The sequence below is a fragment of the Artemia franciscana genome, chromosome 18 (assembly GCF_032884065.1).
Source record: "Artemia franciscana chromosome 18, ASM3288406v1, whole genome shotgun sequence".
Taxonomy (NCBI): Eukaryota; Metazoa; Arthropoda; class Branchiopoda; order Anostraca; family Artemiidae; genus Artemia; species Artemia franciscana.
Window position 1 is genome coordinate 10,936,622 of NC_088880.1, and position 14,455 is coordinate 10,951,076.

Genomic DNA, 14,455 nt, shown 5'->3' on the forward strand with positions numbered 1-14,455 from the left:
CATGTGAAAATTTTCCCATCAAACAAGGCTGTAGCCTATTCAGGGGAGGGATTAAGAAGTTTGAACAATCCCCCTTGAATGGTTTTCCTTCTCGGAAAAATGTATGTATTGTATGTGTGAAGGGTTTGAAGAATGCGAAAAATTGGTTGAGTTCAAAACACTCCCATCTTCAATACTCGCCTTCTTAAAATATCCCTGCTCCTACTCTTACAGCTTTTCAGCTTGCAACCAGGGCTGTAAAAAGACCGGAAAACGATTGCTAGAAGTAGTGACCGAAGTAGCCAGAAGTAATTGCCAAAAGTTGCTAGACGTAATTACCTGATTTGAAAATGATAAGGATGTCCCAATTTTTGGGAAATCTTCTACTTTCGAGATGGCCCGTAAAGTATGCATGTAAAATAAAATGTATGCATAAAACACATTTTTGATGCGTTTTTAATTTTTATTATTTGTACCCCCCCCCCTCCCTATAAAAATAACCACTTCCCTCGAACAAAAATCCTGGATACGGCCCTGCCACACAATAAAAAATCAAACCAACAAATTAGGTCCCACAATAGTGTCAACGTTCGCATTTCATAGCAATTAAAAATGAATTACAGGGGAATAATATTGTGTATCAGTGTCGTTCCCATTTTTCAAAATTGGCAACAAAGAAGTTGCAATAAAATGTCAACAGCGAAGGAGGGCAAGGGAGGAAAGGAACAGACGTGGGAGCATTCTTCAACCCTGGAGGTCTGAAATTGAATCCGTAAGTGACATAATATCCGCTGCAACAAAAAGACGATTTTTGCAAGTTATTCTACAGGGCAATGGCCGACGTTTAATAAAATATGATATTCTAGTTACGGCTCTAACCAGGGGTCAGAGAGGAGAGAAGCCATATACAAGGCCGTATCCAGGGGAATAGAGGGTTTGACCCCCCTTTTTTTGCTCCGGCTCGTAAAAACATAACAAAAATGCATATAAACAAATTTTTGACCACGTTTTTTTTTAATTTTTTATGTACCCTCTTCCCGAAAAAATCCTGGATATGGCACTTGCCATATGCCTATGAAACTCTTTCATGTGGGAGGGGCTAAAAAAAAGACGCAATACTTTGAGATATGCGCAAAATATCGATATACATGTATGTATCTTGAGGTTTCAGGGGGCAGGTTGTGACCCCCCCTGCACACATGCCTGAGCGTGTTCAGGTGTAGGCACGATTTTTTTTCGAAAGGGTATGTCAGCAAGGTAGGACAAACATCCAAAAAGTACAAAAAAACAGGTAAATCATATAAAAAATAGAAGGAAATATCAAGAGATTTTAGAGAGGTGACGGTAGACATGACTTTGTTTGCAGGAAATAGGAATACTTTGGGAGGGAATAGCCTACATTACAGAGGGGGTCATATTCGTCCAAAGAGAAAAATTACGTGAAAAGAATGAAGTTGTGGGGGAAATTACAAATATCTGCTAGGAATGGAATGAGGTTGGAGCCTCTTTTCCTCGTAGGTATATGTTTTTTTTTGAACGGTCAATCTCAGACTATGTAAAAGAAAAAAACTTACCCTAATTTCTTCAGCAGTGATACTATAATCCGTATAATAGACAAGGAGGTCAACGCCCAGTGCTCGACATTGTCGCAGCTTTGTCGCTGTCAATAAACAAACACAGGCCAGCAACTGCAAATGTACTTTGTGCACTTTCCCCTGTGCTAGGTAACGGTCTAGTAATTTCACTCCAAGAGGGAAAACTTGTGCCTCACACCTCTGTTCTAGACATACCTATTGAAAAAAAATTTTCAACTCTTGTACTAAATGTAATTTTAGTCAATTTTTTAAAATTGAAGTTGTTTTAAAATAGGCAAGTTACATGAAAATGATAAAAACAAATGTCGAAAAATCGTAAAAATCAAGAGATCAAAGTTTATTTTTAGCCCTCCCCCTCTGCCCCCTAAGAGAATCCATTGTTTGTTTTGGTTTCAAAGCATCAATATTCTGGCACAAAAAAAAAAGGTTATCTCAAAATTTACACCATATGGGGCTTGCAAAACAAGGGCATGGAAGAGCGCTGGCTTCCCACCAACCACTTTCAATCCTTCTGGAAGACACAAAAACATTCGATTTTCGATCAAATAAGCCCCATTCCCAAGTTTTTGATAACCTCATTCCAGAAAAAAATGCGGAACCTTCTAGGGAAAATGCCATTAACATGCTGAATCCAATGGTGTGGTTTTCATTTCACTTGCCTTTTTGGGGGTGTTTTCCCTAATTTTCAACAATCAAGGAAATCTTCTAAGGTTCGTGGAGATTAATTCAAAGTGGAAGGGGGAAAATTATGGAAGATGCATAGCTCTTTACTTAAGTCAACGCTACTGCACTCTTTCTGATTTTACTGACATTCGGCACTATCATGCCAAAAGTTCACTTCTCACATTTTTATATTTTTCACATTTTATCAAAAAACTTTGGCTAAGCTGTTTTCAAAGGGAGGATCAGCATAGCAACGCGTGTTCAATCACATATTGATTCTTCGGATCTACATTTTCTTCTGTTCCTCTTGTTAAAAGAAAATATCCATTGAGAAAAAAACCGGCTTTCGAAAAAAAAAACTGTTTAATGTCTGATAGTAAAAAAATTTCTTGTGCTTTTTGGGTCTAAATCCCTATTAGTAAGTGATACCCTTGTGAACATACGACGTTAAGCTTTAGTCATGACGCTCTGAAGCTAAACCCCAAAACCAAAAAACAGACTTGATCAGATTGGGTTCTGAAAGGTTTGTTTGTGAATCCAGATTAACAACAATTGTTATCAACTGTTAGCAGCAGACAGTTTCGCAGAATAATGACTTTGGCGAAGCAACTTGTTTACATAAAACAGTTCTCATGGACTTCAGTAGCTCGGCTTGACCACCCCTCCCCTCGCCGCTTTGAACATTTATTCCATTCATGCTTCTGTTTCGACCTCCCTTATCATCAAATAAACAAGATAACATAAGTAAAAAGACACCGCAATCTCCGTACACATTTTACTGGGTACTCTCACAAGTTCTCTGCTTATAAATAGCAGGGCTAGCCAATGAATCCAGCCCACAGGTGCAACATTCAGGAAGCTCAGGGGCCTCAATCGTCCCTGAATGCTGTTTGAGTGGGATGAGGACAAGCTCGAGAAAAATAAATCAGCCTCAATCCCAATCCCACTCCTGACAAAGTTTCTTGATATTTTTTCGTAAAGTTTTCTTTCGCTATCCAATAAATATACCATAAAACCCCCACCCACACACACTAACAGAAAAAAACTTGAACAGTATGCCTGGTTGGAATCGAAAATAGTAACAGTAAGGAGCGCTTTAGTGAACCCTTTAGCAAGGACACATGTTCAAACTTTATTCTGGGCACAATCTACTGGTAGGAGGGGGTAAGTTCTGTCAAAAAAAGCGAAATGCAGGTCCCTTCCCACTGAGGACGTACTCATCTCTGGGTATATCTCTAGTATTATATGCGGTAGTGTTTTTTTTAATACAGTTAACGTTATAGATTTATTTTATTTTAGACTGATCTTTTGAAAGCTAAGAAAAATTAAAGATTGAGCTTTGGAAAATAAGTAGTCCACTGAACAACTCATGGAAATTTTATTTTAAAGAATTTTTTTTAAACAAAATTCCAGTTACCGTAGGACATTTAAACTGAAATCTTAAAAAAGAAAAAAGTAAAATTTATTTGGAGGGAATAGAAGTAGGCTACTACTATTGAAAATTTGCGGACTATCTGGCTGTAGTTTTTTATTATAAGCCAAATATTCATACTTTAGCATTTATGGCTGGTATGAATAAGAAGCTACAACCAATGCTGCATTACCCATCAGGACCGGGGTTGCCAACTTGCTCACTTTTCGTCTGAAATACACTTTCGTGTCAGAGGGGATAAGAGCGCGCCGTGTGCATGCAATTTTTTTGACTTGCACCCTTTTTGAGCAAAATATCACTTTTTTGGCCTTGATTTGCGCTTTTTAAACGTTGGCAGTTGACAACGCTGTTCAGGATTAAATAACTTGAATTCGATTTGGTAAGTCAGATTTTAGTTCAATTTTAAAAGCGAAAGAAATAATAAAGAAAATTTGTATTAAAAAAGTACAAATAGAGCTACAATACGAAAAAAAGTACAAAATTTGACAAATATCTCATATAGTTATTTTTGGTGAAAGTTCTTCAGCCTAATGTGAAACAATAGTTGAAAATAAGACGAATAAGATACTACAAATAATATTCACGATTTTAATTTACGTTTTTATAATTTAACTTATACGGTAAAATATATGAATGCATTTGCATTGAATTGAACAGGAAATTGTTGTACAATTTCACAAAATTACATAAAAGGTAGTGTGGTGCAAAATCTAATAAAATAAATAGAATTTGTATTTAACAGGCACTTTTCAAGCAACGCCAAACTTGAAAATCACTATTATTTGTACGCTAACAATAATGGAATAATAATAATACATGTGAGAAATTCCATTCATTCTCTGTAAGTTATTTGTCGCATATTTATTTGCTTTTGTCCATAGTCGGAACCTGTTTATCGTAACTTGCGAAAGTGTAAACAAAAATAATGAATGTGATGGACTAAGGCAAGGCCTGTATATTTACATGATCCATTTAAACTCGAAACCCTTTAAATCTTGTATATCCCTAAGGTTATTGACACGCTAATTTCATTTCAGTCCAAAACAGTAATTTCTAAAGAGGTAAAAATTAAGCATAGACGTATTCTGTTTTTAACAAAAATTCTTTTAAATATAGCTACTTCATTTGATGCATAATATTACTTATATACCTATGCCTAGACATGAACAAGAGGGCAACATTCCTCCATAGATTGATCTGAGGGACTTTCAAATAATTGGAAAAAACGAGATCAAAGAATTATTTTTCGCGTCCCCCCTCCAGAGGAAAATTAACTGATGACTCCACATCCTGCCAAAGCACCTAAGTTGCCTGAATGAAAGTTCAAAAAGGCTACCACCCTAGATTGGGTAGGTCAGATAGGTTGACAACAAATAGTGCTTTTTGGCAATCTTTCTCATGCTAAACGAAAAACAGACGTCCTCGAATATGGCGAGAAAAGTCTATGATAAAAATTTATGTAAAAGGAACAGTTCATAAAAATGAGTAAAAAGTGAAGCTCTACATAGAGTGGAGAAGGAACATGAATAGTCGACCTGGGAACACCCTGTTCGATCTTGCGATGATTTTACATCATGTGAAATTTCTGTTTACAAAAAAAACGGCACTTAGTCGGTTATTAAAACACATTCAAGAATTACGGTTAGGTTACATCTCAGAAAATCAGTTTCATAGCTATAAAAATGAGTGATGGATGATACAATGAATTGAACAAAGACATTGTGCATTGGACTAGTATATACCAATATTATACCATGGGATTATTATACCATATATCATACCATAGGGAGTAAAGAATGAAACTCTGGATAGAGTGGGGTGGAGAAAGAACATGAACAGTTGGTCTGGTGACATGCTGTTTAGAATGCCCTTTGGATATATAATATTTTGAGCATAAAATTCATATTTACAAAAAAACGGTACTTGTTGGTTATTGGAAACTCATTTAAGAGTTACGCATAGGTTACATCTCAGAAAACTGGCTTCATAGCTATAAAAACGAGTGATGTATTGAATTGAGACAATGTATTAAGACTTAGTTCAATGTATTGGACTAAGACAGAATGCATTGGACTTGTATAATTTGGGATATATATTTGCACTTTGGGGATGGGGGTTATTTTGTTTCTAAAGTATTATTTTATCTTCACTTTTGGATGTTTCTCAACAAGTACCAAAAAACTACTCCTTTACGAAACGCTTGGCAAGTTACGGCAGTATATAGCCTACCCATGCATTTGCGTAAAGGAGTATTTGATGTTTTTAGTTATTTTTGGCATATCTTTGATTTTTACGTCCTTTTCCGAACAAAAACCCCCAGGTCCCTGGCAATTTATCTGGAACTACCGATTGTATTGAAAGTATCGTTCTCTTTTTATTCAATTTTACTATTTTACTTCAATTACTTCAATTAAAACTTCAATTAAAATTTTATTTTACTTCAATTTTTTGAATTTATTTTACTTTCAATTCAATTTTACTTCAATTAAAACTATTTTACTTCAATTATCTGACGTGAATCGATTCAATCTCAAGTTGTCATTGATCAATAATTCATTTTATGAATTATTATTTAATGAATTTTATTATTTTGATTATTTTTATTATTATTTTATTATTTATTTTAATGAATTTTATTTATTATTTTAATTATTTAATGAATTATTAATTCATTTATACCTGTTACAGCTGTTTTTTTCGATGCAACATTGAATCGGCAACTAATCGAGGATATTATTAAACTCTTATTTACTACAATTGTCCTTTTAAAAAGCATTCATTGGAGGTTCTCAAGTGGAAATCTTTAATATATTTTTGCGGTTTCAAATTTAAAGGGACGGATGGCATGGTTTATTTCCTTTGAAAATATTTCAAGAACTACCCATCTGCGGGTATTGGATTTGTCCCAATAATGAGTTTACTATAACCACTAGTATTTGGTTTAGCTGCCAAAAGTTGTTGACTCCCAGCATATTCAATGTTTCCTCTTATTCTTTTTTAAAGTGTAACACCTCGCGATAATTTAAATGGGCATGCAAAAAATTATAAAGATGGACTGATGCAGTCCAACAAATTCAAGCGGAGAGTCGAGACAACTGTAGCTCAATGTTTTCCTATGTTTTTGGGAGATGGGATCTTCCAAGCCAAGGGGATACATGTTAAATTTTCGGTATTTAGCCTACAGCATTTAACATTGCAAAGGTGAATAGAATATTGAAGCTACAGAATATTCAATAAATATTGGAATTATAGTGACGATAAAGGTCAAATACGGTTACAAAGCATGGCCACTCGCTGAAAGACAGATGATTTGTTAAACATTTTCCAGAGATATTATTTACAGATTATAATGGGTAGCCTATCCACCTGACTGACCGTATTTCAAAAAGTAATCTGTACGAAAAAGGTGGTTCACCGCCCCTTCTAGGGGAAAGGAGAGATTAAGGGCAAATAATGAAAGAAAGGTTTAAGATGGCTAAGACACGTTCTATGGATGAAGGATAACAGATTATCAAAGATCGTCCTTCCTGCCAACCATCTAAGCTCAAACAAAAGCAGGCCGTGCCGAATGGGGTAAGGGGACGTCGTAAGGGAAATGGAACTTCTTGAGAGGGTGTAAAGACAGATGCTTTGTATAGATTGGGATAGAAGAGGAGCAGGCGTAGCTCTGTTGGCCTCAGGTTGCTTGATGCTGCACTCAATTGTTTGTAGCAGTAGTGGTAATAAGGGGAACAGGATTTACCCTGCTGAAACTTAGTTACATATTTGGCCTGTAGAGGCGCAATGGGATTGATCTTTGCTTGGTAATACGACACGCAAATTACTAACTCTGCTTTAGCGATTCGCTATGTGGCTCTGTATTGGATTGCGATGATGAGACTCTGTGAAATTATCAACATATTAATCCAAACAAGAAGATAATATATTTTCCTTTTTTCCCGACAAGGCTTGCAGAGGAATACATTTTGAGCACGAAATGTTTTCAATAGAAACAAACCTACCCAATGAGGAGAGGATGAGATGATGGCGCACCCACTTTCCACAACTTTGTGTAAATCCCAGACAGTTAAGTGTCACACAGCTCAGACACGCTTGGCGCGCACCACTTTGTGTACGTGAATTCTCGAATAGAAGAATACCGGAATTTATACTAAGATGAAACCTCAGCAAATATGAAAACCCCTTTTCAAGAAAACGAACTTTTGGCTATGTCAATCCCCTGTTAGAATCATCTCTGCGTTTTCAATCTACCAATGTGCACATATGATTAAGTATAATTTGATAATATGCATCAAATTAGGTCAAGTTTTAAATGTTGACCCAAGGGTAAAATGTGGATAAGAAAGAGGTGTACCAAGTGGTACATACTTGAATAAATTTAGCCTAGTTGCCAAGTCTTTCTAAAAAATAGTGTGTCGTGTCTAAGGTTCTGATTAAAAGGTAGCTCGTTCCACGGCTTTAGGAAAACTTTGATCGTTACCAGGCACTTATACTTACTTACCCCATTTGTTCAGATACTTTAAAGAATTGGCCTATATTAAATACATACACGGCACTCACACAATAAATTCCTGCATAATATGTGCTTAAGTAAACAGGAATGTTTTCCCTGTTTTTAGAATCGTCCGCGCGTTCTATCCTACCGAGTACTAAACAATGGACATAACTGAACAATGGCTGCCATTGTTATTTGATCATTACCGAAATAGCATCATCGGTGGAGCATAAGTGCACAGTATTAACATATTATTCGGAGCCACAAAGGTCAGGAGAAGAATTTTTCCTTATTACTTTAGTTAAATAAACAAGGGATGGTAAAAATACGACATAGATATACTATAGTTTAGACACACACAAACAAATTTGTGTCATGGGGGTGCAAATTCGAAAAATAGGCCAATTATTCTACATAAGAAATCGACATAAGAAATTGTGGGAGAATTGCAAAATGTCCACATCTCATGGCCTTGGGCCTAAAGACCACTGTCCACACCGGTCGTGATTATTTTTCTGATTCTAGTTTTTGATGTTTCTAGCCCAGGGCCGTATCCAGAATTTTTTCTGGGGAGCGGGGCGTTAAAAAAAACGAAAACGTATCAAAAATTTGTTTATATTTATTTTTGTTATGTTTTTACGAGTCAAATAAACATTTCAGGGAGGGGGGGGTCAAAATCCCTCACCCCCTGGATACAGCCTTGTTCTAGCCATACAGGAAACGTTGGCTTCAGACATCTACACATGGGGGATAGGAGCTCCGTCCCCAAAAAAACATTGCCTAAACAACCACTTAAAGTTATTTTTACAATTTAGGCCTAAAATGTTTTTGGCAGTTTCAAAAACATCCCTCCCTTGAGTCGAGAGATCCTTTGATGTTCCATAACGGTGAGACCAATGTGCACTTACTATTACACATATTCAATTCGGAACACATTTATTATCATAAGTGGAGATACCTTTACACGCAGTTCCCAACGTTATAAATTTACAGTAGGCTACTTGTTAAATACCCCGACCCCACCCAAAAAGCGAAGTTAGGTTAATCCTAATTAGAAATAGCTAAATGGGATTAAATAATACTTTAGTAACAAAATCATGGAAACTACAGAAGATAATTATGAAAAGCAGGCCGCCAAAAAAGTATTATGTGAAATATCTAAACTAATCCCCTCTATCTATTAAGTATTTAATAAAAATATACCTAATTCGTAGTTTTTCTCAATGAGACCTGGTAATTATAACCTAATGCAGACAAACCGGTTTTACTTAGATCATACAATTGAACTTCTTGAGTGGGGATGGAATGTTTAATAAGTACCAAATTTACTTATAAGTAAGTGTCATTTGACATCCAGGGTCTGGATAAGCACATAAGGGATATGTATATTATGCGACTAATCCTTTTAAAGCTAAAACATAATAGGGCTTAAATGTGTTTTTTAGTCATTAGCCTCCATGGAAAAAATAAGAGTAGTTCAAACTATGTTCAAAATAGGAGTAGGCATTTTGTGTATCTAAAGTTTAGACATTACGCAGGCTACATAGCGGCCAGACCTTAGGCGAAGGGTACATAGTGAGGAGCCGAGCCATTCCAAGTACGAGAAAACGTTAACCTTCAACGATAGTAACTCAATTTAGTAATTTACTACATTTTAAGTATATAACAATAACCATAAAATCTTGTAATAACAATTAAAATAATAATTAGAATTTTGGTAAGCCTATTGTGTTCCAACGAACACACTCAAGTTCTTGATCCAAGTAAAAACAGTTTCTCTGTCTGCATTCGGAGATAATTAGCTTAGTTTCAGTGAGATAAACTACCATGCAGGTATATTTTGATTAAATATTTAGTATATATAGAGTTGGTTATTTCCATAATTTTGTTACTGAAGTATTATGTTGTCATCATACTTTGGTATTTTTCACTAAGATTAACCTAACTAATACTTCTTTGGCGTGGTCGCTATAACACGTAAATACCAAAATTTGTATTGCCCATCATAATGTACGAAAGGACACAACTGACGAAGTAGGAAAAAAACGATTTACATAAAAACATCAATACAACTCAAGAAAAGAAATATTCATCAAAATTTTACCCCTCCTGCCCCTCAATATGATAGATGCGCGACAATTCAACATGCCATTTATAAAAGGATCATGGTACGTTTGTGCCATGTCCAAAAGGTTGACATTAGTCCAAGGGTTATGGACTGTCATGGATGTAGCCTGAACAGTTTACGTCACCGACCTTTCTTCCTCTTACTTTGGGGACCTATGTTCATGTCTTCAATGCACACGAAACGACATAACACCCAACCTTTTGACCTGGATATGTCATCGCATCAAAGAATCATGTAAACTAGAGAATTCATAATAATCATAAGCCACTTTACTAAATCAGCAAATTCGAAAAAAAAATGAAGTCCCTTTGGATCGCAAACTTTGGCTTCAATCCAATATAAAGTCTAGTACAGCTACATAGTTGTGAAGAAAATCTAAAGCTTGCCAAATTGAATCATTTAGTCTGGCAATTTTCTTTTTTTTGTGTCTGAATACTTTCCAGGCAACGGACAATTAGTAAGAAAGAATATAAACTAATTTGCAAATATATTTAAGTACGAGTATAGAATTAAGATGAAGAACAGGCACTTCACAAGCATAAAATAACCGAAAATATGTGATATTTCAGAAGTTGGGGTTTCAGCAAAATTCCTACATAAAATCCCAGGGTATCCAGCTGAGGGCACCAGTCGCTTCTAATATATAGTCAAGCTCTTGACTTTGAATTATGTATTTTTTAATATCGATACTAAAATGTGGTAAAAAGCCTTGCTGCTTGCAGGAAGTTTTTACAGTGGGGATGGGGGTCTCGATAAAAAAAGAGCTAAGTATTGAAAAATCCCCAGGACAAGATGGGGGAGGGTGATATTATTCCGCTAAGAAAGTGGATCCTACAAATGCTGCATAATTTTATCTTATAAGGGACGGAAACCTTCCACTTGCACTTCGAAGCACAGACGGTGGGGTCAAAGATAAAAAAAAGGAGGCATCTCTGGAACCAATGTGTAGCCTATTTTCTTGGCCCAAACATGTGCTGGAATGTATCTCAAGAGGAGGGAGGAGCGAAACTCTGAAAGCAGGCAATTACTGTTACATATATAGAAAATAATAGTGAAAATCTGGTTGTTTCTGCATAGGATAATGTTTATATTCTTATTTTTTAATGAATACCAACCAGAGCTGTTCCAACGCCGAGTGATGCCCAAGATAAAACTAATTACAGCACCCCTTCCTAACTCCAATATAAGCGAAAACAAGCCAAATCAAAGTGATAAATATGATCAAAGCGGTCATCCCCGCAGCCGCCCCCCTGAACGGCTCTGATACCAACCCTTTCCGACGATATAAATTCCTGTATTTTTGCAAGCAAGAAAAAAATTAACACTAGGCGAAGCAAAATTAAACAACAATAAGACATAAAAACACTATAAGACACTAAATAATTAGGCCTAGATTATTAGGTTATTACAAAACCAATGCTCCACACAGGTTTACTCCTTTGGGACGGGGATACCACCAGATGGCTAATTTGACAGTGTATATAATTACAAATCTTCAAATTAGCCAACCAATGTTATAAGTCTAGGAGCCCAGCTGGACATAAGGAAACATGTTTAAAAAAACGATTCTTACTTCATAATATACAGAATTATCATAATTAACGCATTTTATGGGAGGAGAGCCTTTATCTTCACGTATTTCCTTGTTTTTTCCAGTTTTTCTAAGAAATTCATTAATTTCTTAGAACCTATATATTTACAGAGTTTCTATCCCCTCCCAATAATGTGAAAATATACACTCAAAATTATATCCTCAATCTAAATATAACATTCATTTGCATCACAAATGAACTTTGCACCCATATTAGCCATATGGTGGATGCCCTTTGAGAAACAGTTCCAAGAAGGGAGGTGGGGAATCCTGTGTGCACGCCTGACTGTAATCATAGGTGCTTACACATAGGCAAAAAAATTGCTGAAGATTGTCAGAGCCATCTCCCCACATTGTTCTCGGAGGTTGGGTCCCAATAAAAACGTTTCAGAGGAATCTAGCCTACCCAACTCATAATTTTCCTCTTAAAGTAAACTAGAATCAGATTAGACTAAATGTGAAAAACCCCAGCCACCCCAAAAAAGACAAAATTTATGTGCACACATGTCCAGCCTTTCGAACTGAGTCAGAATATTATTTTCTGTTCGTAGGTGTCCCAAACAGTGGCCCATATTTAAATTTGATTTTTCAACTCTTTAGGGAGTGATCGTGCTACCTCGGCCTCAAGGAGACGTCTCTGCATCCCTTCCTCCACTGTTTGTAGACATGACTGAACCTACAATCAAAGTAAAGCAAAACAAAAAACAAAATGGACCTACCATTTTTTCAAGCTTGCTCCATTGTTCGGACCCATCCGTGGGATAGAGGGTCCAAACTTAAAGCGGGGAAGGCTACTGAGATCTAGAATCTCAAGGCGGACCTTTGCAAACCGTATTTTCATTATTATATTTCATGAATTATTACAATCTTATTAAATCTTTATATTCTAAAATTATTCTTGAATTCTAAAATTAGAGAGTCTCATTAATAACTATTGGATTATATCGATATTGTTAACATATTATGAAGCTCATTTAAAAGATGAAAAAACCTTTAAAGGTTATAATTAAGAAGTAAATTTTAAATTGGTTTAAAATTTAAGACAGCTTATATTTACAAATTAAGTGGAAATAAATGTATAAATGTACTATATACTGTTTTCTACTAAATTTTCAAGTTGGAAAGGTGCCAGAAAGCAATCGGCAAAAGCTAGCGATAAATCTAAAATTTTGAGCCGAAAAAATAGCGAAATCCGGACAAAGGTGACCTCACCTCAAACATCCACGTCGTCAGAACCTTCCTCATTTTAGGCTCTAATTCAGGTTGAATCCCAGTCCGAAAATAATCACAATTCACTGACTTTAATTCCAATTTTAATAAATTTTTCAAAATCCTGGAATCCGAAATCATCGCTGGGTCAAAAGGGGCGATGGGTGTTGAGTCGTCGCATTTTTCTGCACATAACAATTCACATTTTTGTGACATTTCCGGGCGGTTTAAATAAACCCTCTACTCGCAACGCAGCTGTAACACTAAAACGTGCATGGAGTATTTTTTTTTTTTTGCTCTGAATGTCGCCAAGAGAGCGCTAAACCCCGCCCATTGCGCAGAGGAGCATTAAAACGGGAAAACTATTGTAAATGTTTTTCAAAAGAAAGCTAAGTAAAAAGAAACTGTTGAACCCTAAGTTATTGACTATATGTAATACATAATTTAACCTATGTACTATGAAAAAAATATGTAAAAAAAACTTCTGAACTCGAACTGGTGATCTCATTTTTATTGATGTCGATTTGGGAGAAAGAACCGGGCTTGAGGGGGTATCAAGAAACTTTCAACGGAAAATGGAGGGGGGGGGAAATAACGACGAAGACAACAATGTTTTTTTTTTCATTATATAATCAATAATTACTATAATCGAACGAGATATTTTATAATTACATTTGGTTCACGTTTTTTCCACAACCAGTTGTCTCTAAAATTCCTCTCTGAACTGTTATTGAATGTTTGAATCGCGGAAGGAGTTATTTTCTAGTAACAGTTGGGGTTTTAGGGGGACAGAGGAGGTACTCACCCCGGACACAGGAATTTTAGGGGTGTGTAATTTCAAATAAATAATCCAAGGATTATAATAATTTTGTAAGTTATAATTTTATTTTTATTAAAATAAAGTAGGGGGCACAGTTAATACATGAAAATAATCGATAAATTACAAATTAATGAATAAAATAAATATAAATTAAAATAAGAAACAATTAAATGATAATAATTAAAAAATAAATAACAAAAATTATAAGAGTTAAATACTTTAAATAATAAATCATTTATCAAACAGTTCGTGGTAACGAACTGTAGTAAGGAGCGACCCGGCTCAATAGTAAACGAAACTCTAAAAAACGGAATTTTGATGCTAAAAGATACATCAAAAGAATCGAATTTTCATGCTGATTCTAAATATAAAAGTTTCATCACATTTAATCTGTGTCATCAAATGTTACGAGCCTGAGAAAATTTGCCTTATTTTGGAAAATAGGGGGAAACACCCCCTATTCTAGTGCCCTTTTTAGTGACCAAAAAATTGGAGGGCACTAGGCCCCCTCCCACGCTCATTTTTCCCCAAAGTCAACGGATC

General features: G+C 35.6%; 1 protein-coding gene across 2 annotated transcripts in view; it reads right to left on the bottom strand.

Moving 5' to 3' along the window:
- The window catches only part of LOC136038599 (G1/S-specific cyclin-D2-like), a 44,728-nt gene extending 31,363 nt beyond the window's left edge, over window positions 1–13,365 (bottom strand). Inside the window, exons 1-2 of one of the 2 annotated variants that reach the window (XM_065721804.1) lie at window positions 13,096–13,365; window positions 1,554–1,769 (exon numbers count right to left, since the gene is read on the bottom strand). In XM_065721804.1, the coding sequence (XP_065577876.1) occupies window positions 1,554–1,769; window positions 13,096–13,308 (429 nt within the window). In that variant the 5' untranslated portion in view covers window positions 13,309–13,365. Of the gene's footprint in view, window positions 1–1,553; window positions 1,770–12,602 lie in introns of both variants that reach the window. The other variant, XM_065721805.1, reaches the window with a different exon arrangement.
- Between the last annotated feature and the right edge of the window lie 1,090 nt (window positions 13,366–14,455).